The following is a 13,229-nucleotide window of genomic DNA, read 5'->3' as shown; positions in this document are numbered from 1 at the left end:
TCAAACGACCCTTTCACAGGGGTCGCCTAAGACCATCCTGCATATCAGATATTTACATGACAATTCATAACAGTAACAACATTGCAGTGATGAAGTAGCAACGAAAATAATTTTATGGTTGGGTCACCACATGAGGAGCTGTATTTAAAGGGCCAGAAGGTTGAGAACCACTGTTCTAGAAATACTGTAACTCCCTGATTGACTTAATAATGTTTAAAACGCTGCATCACTCAGTCACTGAGCCGCTGTGGCCGAGGCACGTGAGCCGGTGCTGGGGATGCAGAAGTGACCGATGATTCCCGTATGCACGGAGCTTACCTTGTTGATGTCTTCACCTAGGGATCCGAAAGCAACTACGAAGCTATTAAAGAGGGGGTCAACGTTCGGTATTTGGATTTGAAGCAAAACTGGTAAGCAGTTACTCTGTCATAAAGAATCTAGATAGTTGTCTGGGGAGGAAGTTGATGTGTGTGATAAAATAATGGCAGTCTTGCTAGGTCTCTAATGCTAATCTTGCCTGCTGACTGAGGGGTCCTGGGTTCGATTCCAGTCAGGGCACATGCCTGGGTTGCGGGCTCGATCCCCGGTGGGGGGCGTGCAGGAGGCAGCCGATCAATGATTCTCTCTCATCATTGACGTTTCTATCTCTCCCCTCCTTTCCTCTCTGAAATCAATCAATATATATATATATATTTTAATTGTGATTATTTTTCTATCATCTTTACCACCTAAAATAGTCCCATGTTTTTTTTAAACATGAAGATTTTTAAAATGAAGATGTCAAGTGAACGTTTACACACAGGTTTCCGTGTGAGCCACCGGCGTGTGCTCCTGGGTGCATATCTGGGAGTGGGCTTGCGAGGCCACATGGGAAGTGCATGTTTAACCACGTGAGGAGCTGCCAGGCTGTTTGCCAAAGAGTCTGTCGCTTTCCCTTTTGCCCTGACAGTGACGGGCTCCTGGTGCTGGCAGCCGCGTGGCACCCCGCAGACAGCCCCTGTCTCGTCTATTACTCCCTCGTGACAGTGGAGGACAATGGCTACCAGATGTCAGATGCAGTCACAGTAGAGGTCACTCAGTATAACCCGCCTTTTCAGGTAAGATCTTATCTAAGTTAAATCCCAGAGTGACGACCGCATGCTGAGTTTTCTTTCCCCTAACCATTTAGGGGTCAAATTCTTGAGAGATTCATCTGCAGGGCTTGGGTATATTTTATTTATTTGGGGGGGATGTATTTTAAAATAGCTCCGTTTTAGATACTGCATTTTACTTGCCATCTCAGACTTGTTCCTGCGCTCAGCCTCAGCTAAAGAGAAATGGAGTCGAAGCAGCTGACAGCAAGCATTTTGCTGCTGCTCACCTAGCTCTGTGAAGAGACCCTCATGTCTGTATTGTTGAGTAGAAAGAAAATATTGATGGTGAACCACCAAGTGAACAATAAGGAAGAAACTGGGTGGACATTGGGTTTGGTTTTGAGCCCTGTACATTACAGAAAAACTCCCTTCCGCTCCAAGTAGGATTATATTTGTAGGCATTATGCACTTAAAGCTCACGTCAATTATTAAAAGGGTGAAGAGATCTCCAATGTTAAGCTTCTTAATAGCAATTGGACATATTATTTAATAACTATGGTGTTCATGAGGGAAAGCCTTAACAACTGTAAGTTCATTTCATTTAACCTCGTATAGTACTAATTCTGCTAAATCCTTTTTCTTAATATGACTTGTTAAACTGAATACTGTAAGGAAATCTAATTTGTTCTTTTATTTCAATAAGCCATAATATGTTGTACCAAAGTGGGAATTGTGAAATCACACAGACAAGCTTTCGTGTGTCAGTTCTCAGGAAATGGAATTTTGAATTTAATTTTCAGTCTGAAGAGTCGGCCATGTGTCGGTTGATGGTCCCTGACTTCTCCAACCAGACCACCTACCTGTACAGTGAGAACGCCGTCTTTGTGTGCTCCACCGGCACCGGCAAGTTCTCTCCTCCCCAGGAGAAGATCGTCTTCAATACCCAAGGTACAGAGCAATTAGGAAGCGAGATCAGGGAACCCGTTAGTCATTCCTGTATCTTTATTCTTCTTCCATAAGTGTTTCTTCAAGCTCGGTACCTCCAGGGTTGCTGAGACCTTCAGTACCACACACCTATGGTAGCTGAAGTCACAGCCCTACTGAAAAACCGAACGGGGGTAGAAATCCCAGGCTGTCGTGTTTATGGACAAAATAATAGGAATGTTTTCTCCAGAAGAGGCCAAGAAGGAAAGAACTGAAGCTCAGAGGCAATTGCTTATCCCTAGTTAGTGAGAGCGACTCATTCTGAGTTGTTCTTTAAGTAAGTGTATCCAGACCCCTGGATGAGAAGACTCATGGCGGAGGAGGGGAGGGGGAGGGGGGAATTAGCCATCTGGGGGTGAAAGAAAGCCAAGCAGATGGTTAAATCAGGATATTTATCTAAAGGGGTTGGGCAGAGGGCGGAATCCCAGTGAGGCAACGGATGAAACCTCGATGTTCTGGCCCCAGCACGAGACTTGACTGGGTGGGTAAGATGGCATTAAGGAAGGCCCTGAGCAAGCTTAGACCTCCCCCAACTCGCTTCCTCAGTGAGTCACGGAGGAAGAGAACAAAAGGGCTCATCAGATACAAAAGCTGATACTTTTAATTTTGCAGGACGAGTCATTTGATTGTTTTGCTCCCTCGACCTGCTGTTGTCTTGGGAGGCCAGTGTCGATTGTCCCGGAGCTGCGGGCACAGGCTGCTACTTCAGGCAGCCACAGGTTCTTGACCTTGGACCCGGGCTAAAGAACTGCGTTCACAGCAGGAGGGATATTGTAAAGGCCGAGGACAAGCCCTCGTGCGTCAGCTGATTTTCTGCCGCGGGGGAGATGTTAGGAAGCGTCTGTTCGTGTGACTGATGGTGTGTTTGCTGTCTTCCAGGGGACAGTATTTTAGGAGCCGGTTCCTGTGGTGGTGTCCCGATCCTTTTTTCTAGAAACAGTGGCTTGGTGTCTGTTACTTCCAGGGAAAACGTGTCCGTATTAGCAGAGGACCTTGAAGAATCGTTAGCATCTTCAGTCGCTGGGCCCAGCAATGAGGTATGAGGTTCTATATTGCTTTTACATTTTGATCTGGCTGTTTCTTTTATCTCTCTCGTCCCCTTGGTCCTCTTTGCCAGAGCAGCCACTTTTAAGTACTTTTTGCTCTTTCTTCTGGTATTTTTTTCTATGTCTCTAAGTAATAACCATGTATTGCTCTCTCCTAATTCACCAATTTTAGACATCTGTTGACTTCCTATTATAGAAGACTAGAGGCCCGAAGCACGAAATTCGTGCAAGGGGCTCGGCCATCGCAGCCACGGCTTCATCCAGAAAGTCTTCTGGAAGGTTGTTTAGCTGTCTGATCTAATTAGCATATTATGCTTTTATTATTATAGAAATCATTGGTATAGAGCAGTGGTAGGCAAACTGCAGCTCGGCAAACTGCAGCTCGCGAGCCACATGCAGCTCTTTGGCCCCTTGAGTGTGGCTCTTCCACAAAATACCGACTTCTGCGCATGGGCCACGAAGTTTCAATCGCACTGTACGTGCGCACCCGCACGTGGTATTTTGTGGAAGAGCCACACTCAAGGGGCCAAAAAGCCGCATGTGGCTCGCGAGCTTCGGTTTGCCAACCACTGGTATAGAGAGTATGGTGTACCTGTGTTATTGCTGTCATGGGTGGGCCCAGTTTTTAGTCCAGTAACTAGGAATATTCTGCCGGGTCGGCGCGGCTCGGTGGTTGAGCGTTGACCTATGAACCAGGAGGTGACGGTTCGATTCCCGGTCTGGGCACATGCCCAGGTTGCAGGCTCGATTTCCCAGGGTGGGGCGTGCAGGAGGCACCCCATCAGCTATTTTCTCTCATCATTAATGTTTCTATCTCTCTCTTCCTCTCGGATGTCAATAAAAATATTTTTCTTAAAAAAAGAATATTCTGATACCTTCACTTCTAAACCATCGTTTGTTATTTTACAGAGTATGGCTTTTGAGACCTCTGCAAAGAACGAGACCATAGCCCAGGAGGATAAAACCAGGTTGCTAAAAGCCGCTTTCCTGCAGTACTGCAGGTATAACCGGCTTTTAAATTATGGCTTATTTTAAGTCTGAGGACACAGTTACTGACGTGCTCCGTATTTGATGACCAAGCGGGTTGGGAGAATGAGCCGTTAAGGAGAAAATGCTTTTTGAACTTGACACTTTCACAACTGTTATTCTGAACTTGGTCATCACAGGAGGGTCCTAGCTACGCGGGGTGAGGGGGGTAGGTGGGGGGAGATGATGTAGCACCCTCTCCACTTCCTGAAAAGCAGGTTTGCCCTGCCCCTCCGATGGTGTTGGTCCCCTCTGCTCTTCCCCAGTCGTCGTGTATGCGTAGCTTTCTGTTTAATCGGCTGATTCCTCATGACAAGTCGTGGGCTGTTCTTTAACGTCCTGTCACTCTCTCTCCAGTGCCTGGCGTATTCTCAGCATTCAGCGTATACTTGCTGAATTCCTGAATGCATTTAACTGCACGTCATTCTAAGTCATTGCCTTTGGGCTAGAATATGGGACTTTAACGTCACAATGAACTTTCTCGCGGTGGGCATTGAGCATGCTCTGCCTCCTCTCATGCTTTGGCTTCGCGATGCCATTTCAGAAAAGATTTGGGTCACGCTCAGGTGATGGTCGATGAGCTGTTTGCCTCCCACGCGGATCTGGACTCCGACAGCGAACTGGACAGAGCTGTGGCCCAGATCAGCATGGACCTGGTGGACGACTACCCCGCCTCGGACCCGCGCTGGGCCGAGTCCGTCCCTGAGGGTGAGCACTTCCTGGGTGAGCGTGTGGGATGGTCTGTTCTGGGAAGAACATCCTGGCTCTGTTGTTTAAGTGTCTCTCAAAGCGTATAGTTTAAGTTAATGAAACAGTTTCATATTAACTCATATTTTTTATAAGGTGGTGACTTTCCTTGTAGTCGATTGTGAGAAGGGCTCCAAACAGATCTACGTGATAGAATAGAAACTGAGGGGACGATGGGGCAGATCTGTTTGTTTAGCCGAAGACTGTTGATGAGCCCTACTTATCTGTTCGACATTTTATTTCCGAAAGGAAACTGGTGTCATAGGCAGCAGATGGCACTTACTAGCATCCAGAGTAAGTGATAATTTGGGCGTAATCGCTGTGCTTGGCTGTAGAAGCTGTACATTTCCCTAAGCGCTGCAGTGAGCAAATCCCGGCATGTGGAGTGTGCACACCACGTGTCTGCCTGCCGCGGGGCTGTCCCTCTGACACCTCCACCACAGCCCTGGGCACTTAGGGCTCCCAGGACCTGGGGACTGTCTCAGACACCCCTTTCTCTCCTAAGTTCCTACTTAGCAAGCTTGCCAGGCCTCCAGAGACTTAGGAAGAAAACTTAAGTGTTCACCTTCTTTCCTTCGCTGTTTCTTCTGAGCTGGCCAGCTTAGACTGTTACAAAGCAAATGGTTAAACTAGTACTAACATCTTCTATGTTTTAAATACATGCCGAGGCCGGTTTGGCTCAGTGGATAGAGCGTCGGCCTGCGGACTGAGGGGTTCCAGGTTCGATTCCAGTCAAGGGCATGTACCTGGGTTGCGGGCACATCCCCAGTGGAAGATGTGCAGGAGGCAGCTGATCGATGTTTCTCTCTCATCGATGTTTCTGACTCTCTGTCTCTCTCCCTTCCTCTCTGAAAAATCAATAAAATACATTAAAAAATAAATAAATAAATACAGTATGAGTGGTAGCAAACTCCAAAATTGCTCCCTAAGTTTTCCAAACTCTTGGCTAATCTTATATAATAAAAAGCAAATATGCAAATTGGCCCCTTGACCTGGAGTTCAACCAGGGGGTGTGGCTGGCCGGCCAACTGCCCGAGGTCCCTCTCCTCACCCCACCCTGCCTCCAACACACACACCCCCAAATGGGGGCGGGGCCGGTTGGGTGGACCCCACCCATATACAAATTCATGTACCGGGCCTCTAGTGTTATAAATAATTGCATTGAAAAGTTGGTCTTTTCCTTTTGTATGAATTCTTCTTAACTTTTTATTCTCATCTCAGTAATTACGATAAAGCCAGTATGTTCTGTGTTTTAAGTTTTGTTGCTGTGTTTCAACAGAAGCTCCTGGGTTTAGCAACACATCACTGATCATCCTGCACCAGCTGGAGGACAAGATAAAGGCCCACGCTTTCCTCATGGACTTCATTCACCAGGTGAGCGTCCGCCACTGGGAGCAGGGCCCGGACACTGCTCTGCGTCCCGTAGTCGACTCCCCCAGGGCAGCGGGGAAGGTGTTCCTTTGGTTTTTGCATTTTCTCTTCCTTTTTTCCAACTTAAAAGTAATTAAGTCCAGGGCTGTGTGGAGACCTATTACTCCAAGTATAAAAGTTGCATTGAAGATAAGATTAACGCACAGAAATCGTGTGTTCCCGCAGAAGTGTTGTTCTAGCTTTTCCTAGGATAGCCTGCCTTTCACTCAGGTTCCCCTGTGCTTTCACGTCAGGCTCACATCTCCCTGAGTTGATGTATTATTAGAAAGACTGTGGAGACGAATAAGGCGATAAAAATAAGATGTTTAGCGGAGGCTTTTTAATTTCGAAGTGCCCTGAGAATCAGATTATCATTTACAGTGCTTCTTAAAGGGACAGTGCCATTTATGTGGAGCCTAAAGTAAAATTAGAAAACCTTTTTGCTGTTAGAATTGTTACACAAAACCACCCAGTTTTGCCATCATCGTGGCTCCCACGCCTATGTCCCAATGAGTGACGCTAGTCTCATTTTTGCTTGTTCTTTCCCAAATCAGGAAGCCTTCGTGTTAAAAAGATTCTAGTCCCTGGTGCCTGCTAGGCCTTCCTGTGGGGGCCAGAACGTTCTCTGCTGTTCAGTGCGGTAGCTCCCTGCTCACAGCATATAAAAATGTATAGAACCAGGTCGTTTATTCATGATGCGGGTTACGCTTAAAATGCGGAAGACGTTTAGTGTTTATGTCTGTCTCTTGGCTTTTGGTAGTTCAGGTTATTGTAATGATTTAGCAAATAGGAAGTTAGAAAAACTCTAGACCCTAGTAACATCCCAGAAATGGGCACCAAGCAAACCAGAGGTTGGAGGTCAAAGGATTAAAGACCCTCCCGCTTGTACCCCCACTGCCCCCCCACACGCACACACACTCACTGGCTTTGGGGTTCTGGAAATCGGTTGTTGAATATGGAAACTGCTAAGTTTATAGCCCACAAAGTGTGGAATCCAGGGGAGTTCATGGATGCAGACAGGAAAGAACGACTTTATCATTTTGATAACCAGAAGCAGTCATTTGAGAAATAAGCTATCTAGAGACAACAGTGGACAGAAACTCAGGAGTAACCCTAAGCTTAGAACTGGAATGTCCGTATTTCTTCCAGGTGCTAGCTGTGCGTGTGTGTGTGCATGGGTGTTGGAAGTAGCCAGGAGAGGCAGCTGGCGGGACTTTGTGGGGAGCGCTAGGGCAGTGGCTCTGCACCCCCCGTGCTTGGGTGGGAATGTGACTGCATTCTTTGTGATCCTGTAAATGCGTTCCAAGAACGTGTGTGTCTCTCTCTCTCTGCAAGGTGGGCCTGTTTGGGCGCCTGCGCACTTCCCCAGTGAGAGGGGCGCCCATGGCGACGCGGCGGCTGCTCTGTGAGCACGCAGAGAAGCTGTCGGCCGCCATCGTCCTCAAGAACCACCACTCGCGGCTGCCTGAGCTCGTGAACACGGCCATCCTGATCGCTTTGCACAAGCGGGACTGTGACATCCCGGCCAGCCTGACCCCCGCAGACGTCTTCTTCAGGGAGGTAAGACGAGCTCTTCCCTTCGTGGCTGCATCGAGCTGGGCCGCTTACACACAGATGATGCCCACGCAGGGGGGGAAGGAAGATTGGGGGACAAAGCTCGTTGAAATTTTAAGTTGGACTTCCTACTTTCCGGGTAAATTATTCAAAAAGTACCACTGATTGATGGCTTCCCGGTGCTCGCTGAACTAAGAAGCCCTCCCGATCCTTGCTGAATGTTTTAATCCACATTTTAAAATATATTTTTATTGATTTCAGAGAGGAGAGGGAGAGAGAGAGAGAAACATCAATGATGACAGAGAATCATTCATTGGCTGCCTCCTGCATGCCCCGCACCGGTTAATCCACTTCAAATGACAAAAAACAAAGTCTGCACATGCTCAGTGCAGATGCAGCCCTGGTAGGCCTAATACACAGTGCAAGTCAGTGACAATGTCACATTTTCCCCCAGATATTTTGAATCCCGCAGATAGCTATGAAGGGCTGCCTATACTTGGTATTTAAGTTTAAAATCTACCTGATAACAGTCCAGAATTCGCTTACCTATAAGACTTCATTATTTGGGCACTCTAATTTTTCAGAGTTAGGGGATTTGAACTTTTCTTCATTTACACATTTATTTTCACCATTACTTGTTCTTTTCTGACTAATGAGCTGAAGGCGTAGCCCGTTGAGTGGATTCTAGGTAGCTGTGATTGTGGCCCAGCACCGTGATTGTGACACGTGGCTGACGTCTCTCCTCCCGCAGGTGTCGCAGGTGGATACGATCTGCGAGTGTTTGCTGGAACACGAGGAGCAAGTCTTAAAGGAGATGTCTTTGGAATCAGTAGAATGGGCTGAGGTGGTGGTCAGTGTGAACAATATTCTCAAGGTATGAAAATATGACAAAGTTTCCAGCAGCTCAAAGCCCAGATGTGGATAGAGGAGAAAGTGGTTTCTCTATTCCTGTTCTGTATCACCAGTCATTTATAAGAGCTTTGCCATTTGTTAATTCCGGAAAGTTAGAAAATTATCAGTCACTTCATCAATCAGTTAACAGCTGTTTTGATATTTGCACGTGCATGTTAAGTTTCTGTAATCCTGTGACAGATTTAGTGGGATAAACCTCTCTTTGGAAAAGGATATATATATATATATATCATTGCAAATGTATTATTCATGTCACTGTCTAAATAAGTCTGTTTTTTAACTACTCAAAAGCTCACTACTTATTGATTAAAACTTCCATTTAATTTTAGCCAATGTACTTGGTTTTTTTACTTTGGTTACCATGGTTTTCAAAAATTGGAGTTAGATTATGGAGTTCAATTTCAAATGCAAAAAGAACCAAAGAGTTATCCTCCAGGCTTGTATTGAGGATTTTTTCATATAAGGAGATTTTGATGTTTCGAATTCCCTTGAGAAATACTGGGACTCGTCGCTTTCTGCATACGGTAGCGCATTTCATTTTTCCCCAGGACATGCTGCAGGCTGCTAGTCACTATCGGCAAAACAGAGACTCCCTGTACAGCAGAGAGCCCCTGGAGAAGGAGCCTGAATACATTCCGTGGACGGGTGAGCTTGGAGCACTGCGCCCAAGGTTACGGGTCTCCTAGCAGCTCCTCAGAATGTGTTCTAATGAGCCCTCACTTTGGAAGCTGAGCAATTCCCCGAGTGCGGGGTTGTAAGTGAGATGCAGAGTAGCATCTACTAGGGTTTAATGCACATAACTCCTCATAGAGGCGGGCCTGGCCCTGGAGGAACTGACCTATTCTGTGTTGACTCAGTAGAAGAAAGTACGTGGAGTTGCATGAAAGGAATTTGGAAGGAGGGAGGGAGGGAGGAAGGGAGGGAGGGAGGGAGGGCTGGCCATGCTGGGGAAGTCTCCGTAGAGAAGATGGGTTTGAGCCGGACAGCGAGAGGGGTGCTGAGCTCCTGTCTGGCTCTTTCCCAGCGGTGGGAAGCGATAGGATGTTCAGGCAGGTGGTCTCTCCCCGAGACACTGTGGAGCCTTCACTTACCATCTTATTGTGTGTGATTTCACAGCAACCAGCGGCCCTGCTGGCGTGCGAACAGCAATAATGCGCCAACATGAGATCGTCCTGAAAAGGGTTTATCCGCAGGCAGACAGCAACCTCCGGAACATTCTCATAGAGCAGGTGGTCGCACTGATCGACTGCTTCCTCGATGGTTATACTTGTCAGCTCAAGTCTCTGGACCGATCCAGGGATCAGGAAAGATTTAACAACCTGGAGACTGAATACGTGCAGAAGAGGTCAGACCTCTTGTCTCCGCTGCGTAAGTGCCTGGTCGTCACCCCGGGCTGTGGGCCTTGGGATCCGCAGAGCAGATGCCGGCGTCCGGTCTATGCCATGTACTCAGTGTAAGAGCACCAGCCCGACCGTGGGAGAGGGGCAGCCTCCTGTGTCCTCACTCAGCCTTGTTTCATGAGGACGGGGAGCTGCTGTTTTCCTCGTGCGTGAAGGAAGGGAATAGCACCACTGAGGAAGCCAGGGACTGAATTGGCATCTTTAACGATTTGATTTTATTTATTTATCTTTTAAGTATATTTTTACTGATTTCAGGGAGGAAGGGAGAGAGAGATAGAAACAGCAGTGTTGAGAGAGAATCATTGATTGGCTGCCTCCTGCGCGCCCCAGGTTGGGGATGGAGCCCGCCACCCGGGCATGTGCCCTGCCAGGAATTGAACCATGACCTCCTGGTTCATAGGTCGATGCTCAACCACTGAGCTGCCCTGGCTGGGCTCTTCAATGATTTTATATGGATTCTGAAGCCAAATGTCGGTTTGGAAAGGTTTCTATCCCATTCATTATCTTTAGGATGTAATACGGATACGGGTAAAAGTGCGAGTAGTATTTTCTTACATCTTCTTACATCTTAAGTTTTCACTAACAAGCTTTGTTTCCATCTGGTCTTACTTCCACAGTCACGCTAGGCCAGCACTCGTGGGCTGCTTCATTAGCAGAGAAATACTGTGACTTTGATATCTTAGTGCAAATGTGTGAGCAGACGGACAACCAGACCAGACTGCAGCGCTACATGACCCAGTTTGCTGACCAGGTAACACGCTGGGACTGGGCAGTAGCTGCTGTGTTAAGGTTTCACCATTTCCTGTCTCACCTGGGCTTTTGGAAGATGACACCATCTTTTCCTGGTTAACTTGGATACTAATTTATGTATTACGTTTCTCTGTAAACGGGTAGACTGTTCTTTACATAGAAGTATTCCTGAAAGATTTCCTTAGGTGCATTAATATTGGTAGAGCTTTAAAACTGAATGGAAAATAGGGGAAGCGTAGGATGATGCTTTGAGAGAGCCCACATTCCCACACACCTCAGGTGTTGTTCACCTTGCTGGAAATCATGCTTCCTGTTTTCAGAAAAAGTTCCCATTGCCCGGCCAGTGTGGCTCAGTGATTGAGGATCAACCTATGGACCAGGAGGTCATGGTTCAATTCCAGGTCAGGGCACCGGCCCAGGTTGTGGGCTCGATTTGCCAGTAGGGGGCGTGCAGGAGGCAGCCGGTAGATGATTCTGTTTGAGGATGATTTTTCTGAGTCTGAATGCCCTCATTTGTCCGATGTGGTGATTCAATGAGGTTCTTTTTGAGGACCTATCATACAGGAAATTAGAGTTAAAATAAGATTTCTATTCGGGAGTCTCAGACCTTGGGGAGAGATTTAATATTTTATTATCAGAAACATATGTTTTAAAACGGTTACTAAACAGTACTGGGTCCATGGCTTTGTTGTTTGTAGAATTTTTCAGACTTTCTCTTCCGCTGGTACCTGGAGAAAGGGAAGAGGGGCAAGCTGCTCTCTCAGCCCGTTGCCCAGCACGGGCAGTTGGCGGACTTCCTGCAAGCGCATGAGCACCTCAGCTGGCTGCATGAGATTAATAGCCAAGAATTAGAAAAGGTGAGAAGGATTCGGTTCTATGGAGCAGATTTAGGGAGCTTTACTTAGTTAGTTTTATTGCAGTCTTTTTGTAATTACAATCCTACTTCCAAATCATTTAAAATGTGTATCTCTCTTTCTCTCACATAATTTGAATGCTTTTGATCTATGATAGTGTTGCCATTACTTCTTAATCTCAATTAAAAATATAGTCCATTGTGATTTGACTACTATTACAGTAAAATAATGCACAAAAATTTGGTTAACATGTAAAATAAAAATGTTCAAATTTTGAGTCAAAACAGTACACAAATTAATTTTTTAAATTCCGGAGAAGATGTTGAAGTGACTATATAATTGTTACAGAGCAAATGCATTTTATGTGTTTCTTTTCCCAATAATTAGTGTGGGTGGTTGATGTTTTATTGTAAAGTTACTTTGCCATATATATGGTCCTCATCAGTTTTCAGGTTTGCTAATATTGACTTGATTTTTCATTGATGTAGCTTGAGGGGGGAAGTTTGAGTTGTACTTAGCGTTTATGTCTATTTAAATTAGTAACCAAGTTTCATATGTTTTTTTGTAGGCTCATGCAACACTTCTGGGTTTGGCAAATATGGAAACTCGTTACTTTGCAAAGAAGAAAACCCTTCTTGGCTTGAGTAAATTGGCTGCATTAGCTTCAGATTTTTCAGAAGATCTACTGCAAGAGAAAATTGAAGGTAAAAGAGAATTTTAACAAGGAGGGAACTATTAGATACGTCTCGACTGGGGCATTTCACAGTACAGTCAGCAGCATGAAAGACAACAACAAAGACAGGACGCTGCCTTACAGGACCCTCAGAGCCATGAGACCAATTGCAGTGTGAGATGCTTTTTATTATTATTGATTTTGATTTTTAGAGAGAGAGGAAGAGTGGTCGCCTTTCCACTTCCTGTTCCCTGGTGACTTCCCCCTGGAATCGGTTGTGGGAGCTGCCTGGGAGCAGGAAGCCAGTGAGCAGAGAGCCACGGGCCAGTCCCTCCTCCCTGCGGCCCGTCTGTTCCTGCAGATGCTGGTGACCCGCAGTTCCTGTGTGTGGCCTCTTCCGTTCCGGACAAATCTGAGCCATCAGATACTTCAGGCTCTTCTCTAAGGAGAGCGGTCCACGGGCCTGGATGGAACAGCCCGTAGCGCCATCCTCTCGCTGTCCCTCTGCAGCGTGCCCCGTTCCTAACCATCGCTAGAACCTACTTTGAACCTAAGGATGTACATTCACTGGCATTTTACAAATACATACCAGGTTACTCAAATGAATGACTGATTGACCATACGCATATTTTAAAAGACAGTTTGCCGTGAGAGAGATGGAGTATAATTTGCTAAATGACACTGTTCTTTACCATAAAAATAACATAACTTACTTGAGAGACAATGCCTTCCCCAAGAACATCTCTAGTGTTATATCTTTACTTAAACTGGTCCTTTATCTTTACCTGCCGTAGCTCTAC

At 46.3% G+C, this 13,229-nt stretch overlaps 1 protein-coding gene across 1 annotated transcript in view; it reads left to right on the top strand.

The window, feature by feature from the left end:
* The window catches only part of NUP133 (nucleoporin 133kDa), a 27,583-nt gene that overhangs the window by 5,387 nt on the left and 8,967 nt on the right, over nt 1-13,229 (top strand). The window contains exons 8-21 of the mRNA XM_006757667.2: nt 340-410; nt 950-1,097; nt 1,874-2,021; nt 2,937-3,094; nt 4,013-4,104; nt 4,674-4,837; nt 6,156-6,250; nt 7,622-7,846; nt 8,592-8,714; nt 9,301-9,397; nt 9,869-10,120; nt 10,770-10,903; nt 11,601-11,759; nt 12,325-12,460. Coding sequence (XP_006757730.2) covers nt 340-410; nt 950-1,097; nt 1,874-2,021; nt 2,937-3,094; nt 4,013-4,104; nt 4,674-4,837; nt 6,156-6,250; nt 7,622-7,846; nt 8,592-8,714; nt 9,301-9,397; nt 9,869-10,120; nt 10,770-10,903; nt 11,601-11,759; nt 12,325-12,460 — 2,002 coding nt within the window. The remainder of the gene's footprint in view (nt 1-339; nt 411-949; nt 1,098-1,873; nt 2,022-2,936; nt 3,095-4,012; nt 4,105-4,673; nt 4,838-6,155; nt 6,251-7,621; nt 7,847-8,591; nt 8,715-9,300; nt 9,398-9,868; nt 10,121-10,769; nt 10,904-11,600; nt 11,760-12,324; nt 12,461-13,229) is intronic.

Source organism: Myotis davidii, unplaced genomic scaffold (genome assembly GCF_000327345.1).
Source record: "Myotis davidii unplaced genomic scaffold, ASM32734v1 scaffold875, whole genome shotgun sequence".
In the NCBI taxonomy this organism is placed as follows: domain Eukaryota; kingdom Metazoa; phylum Chordata; class Mammalia; order Chiroptera; family Vespertilionidae; genus Myotis; species Myotis davidii.
Note: the sequence above shows the minus strand (reverse complement) of the source record. Positions and strands in the feature narration are given on the sequence as shown.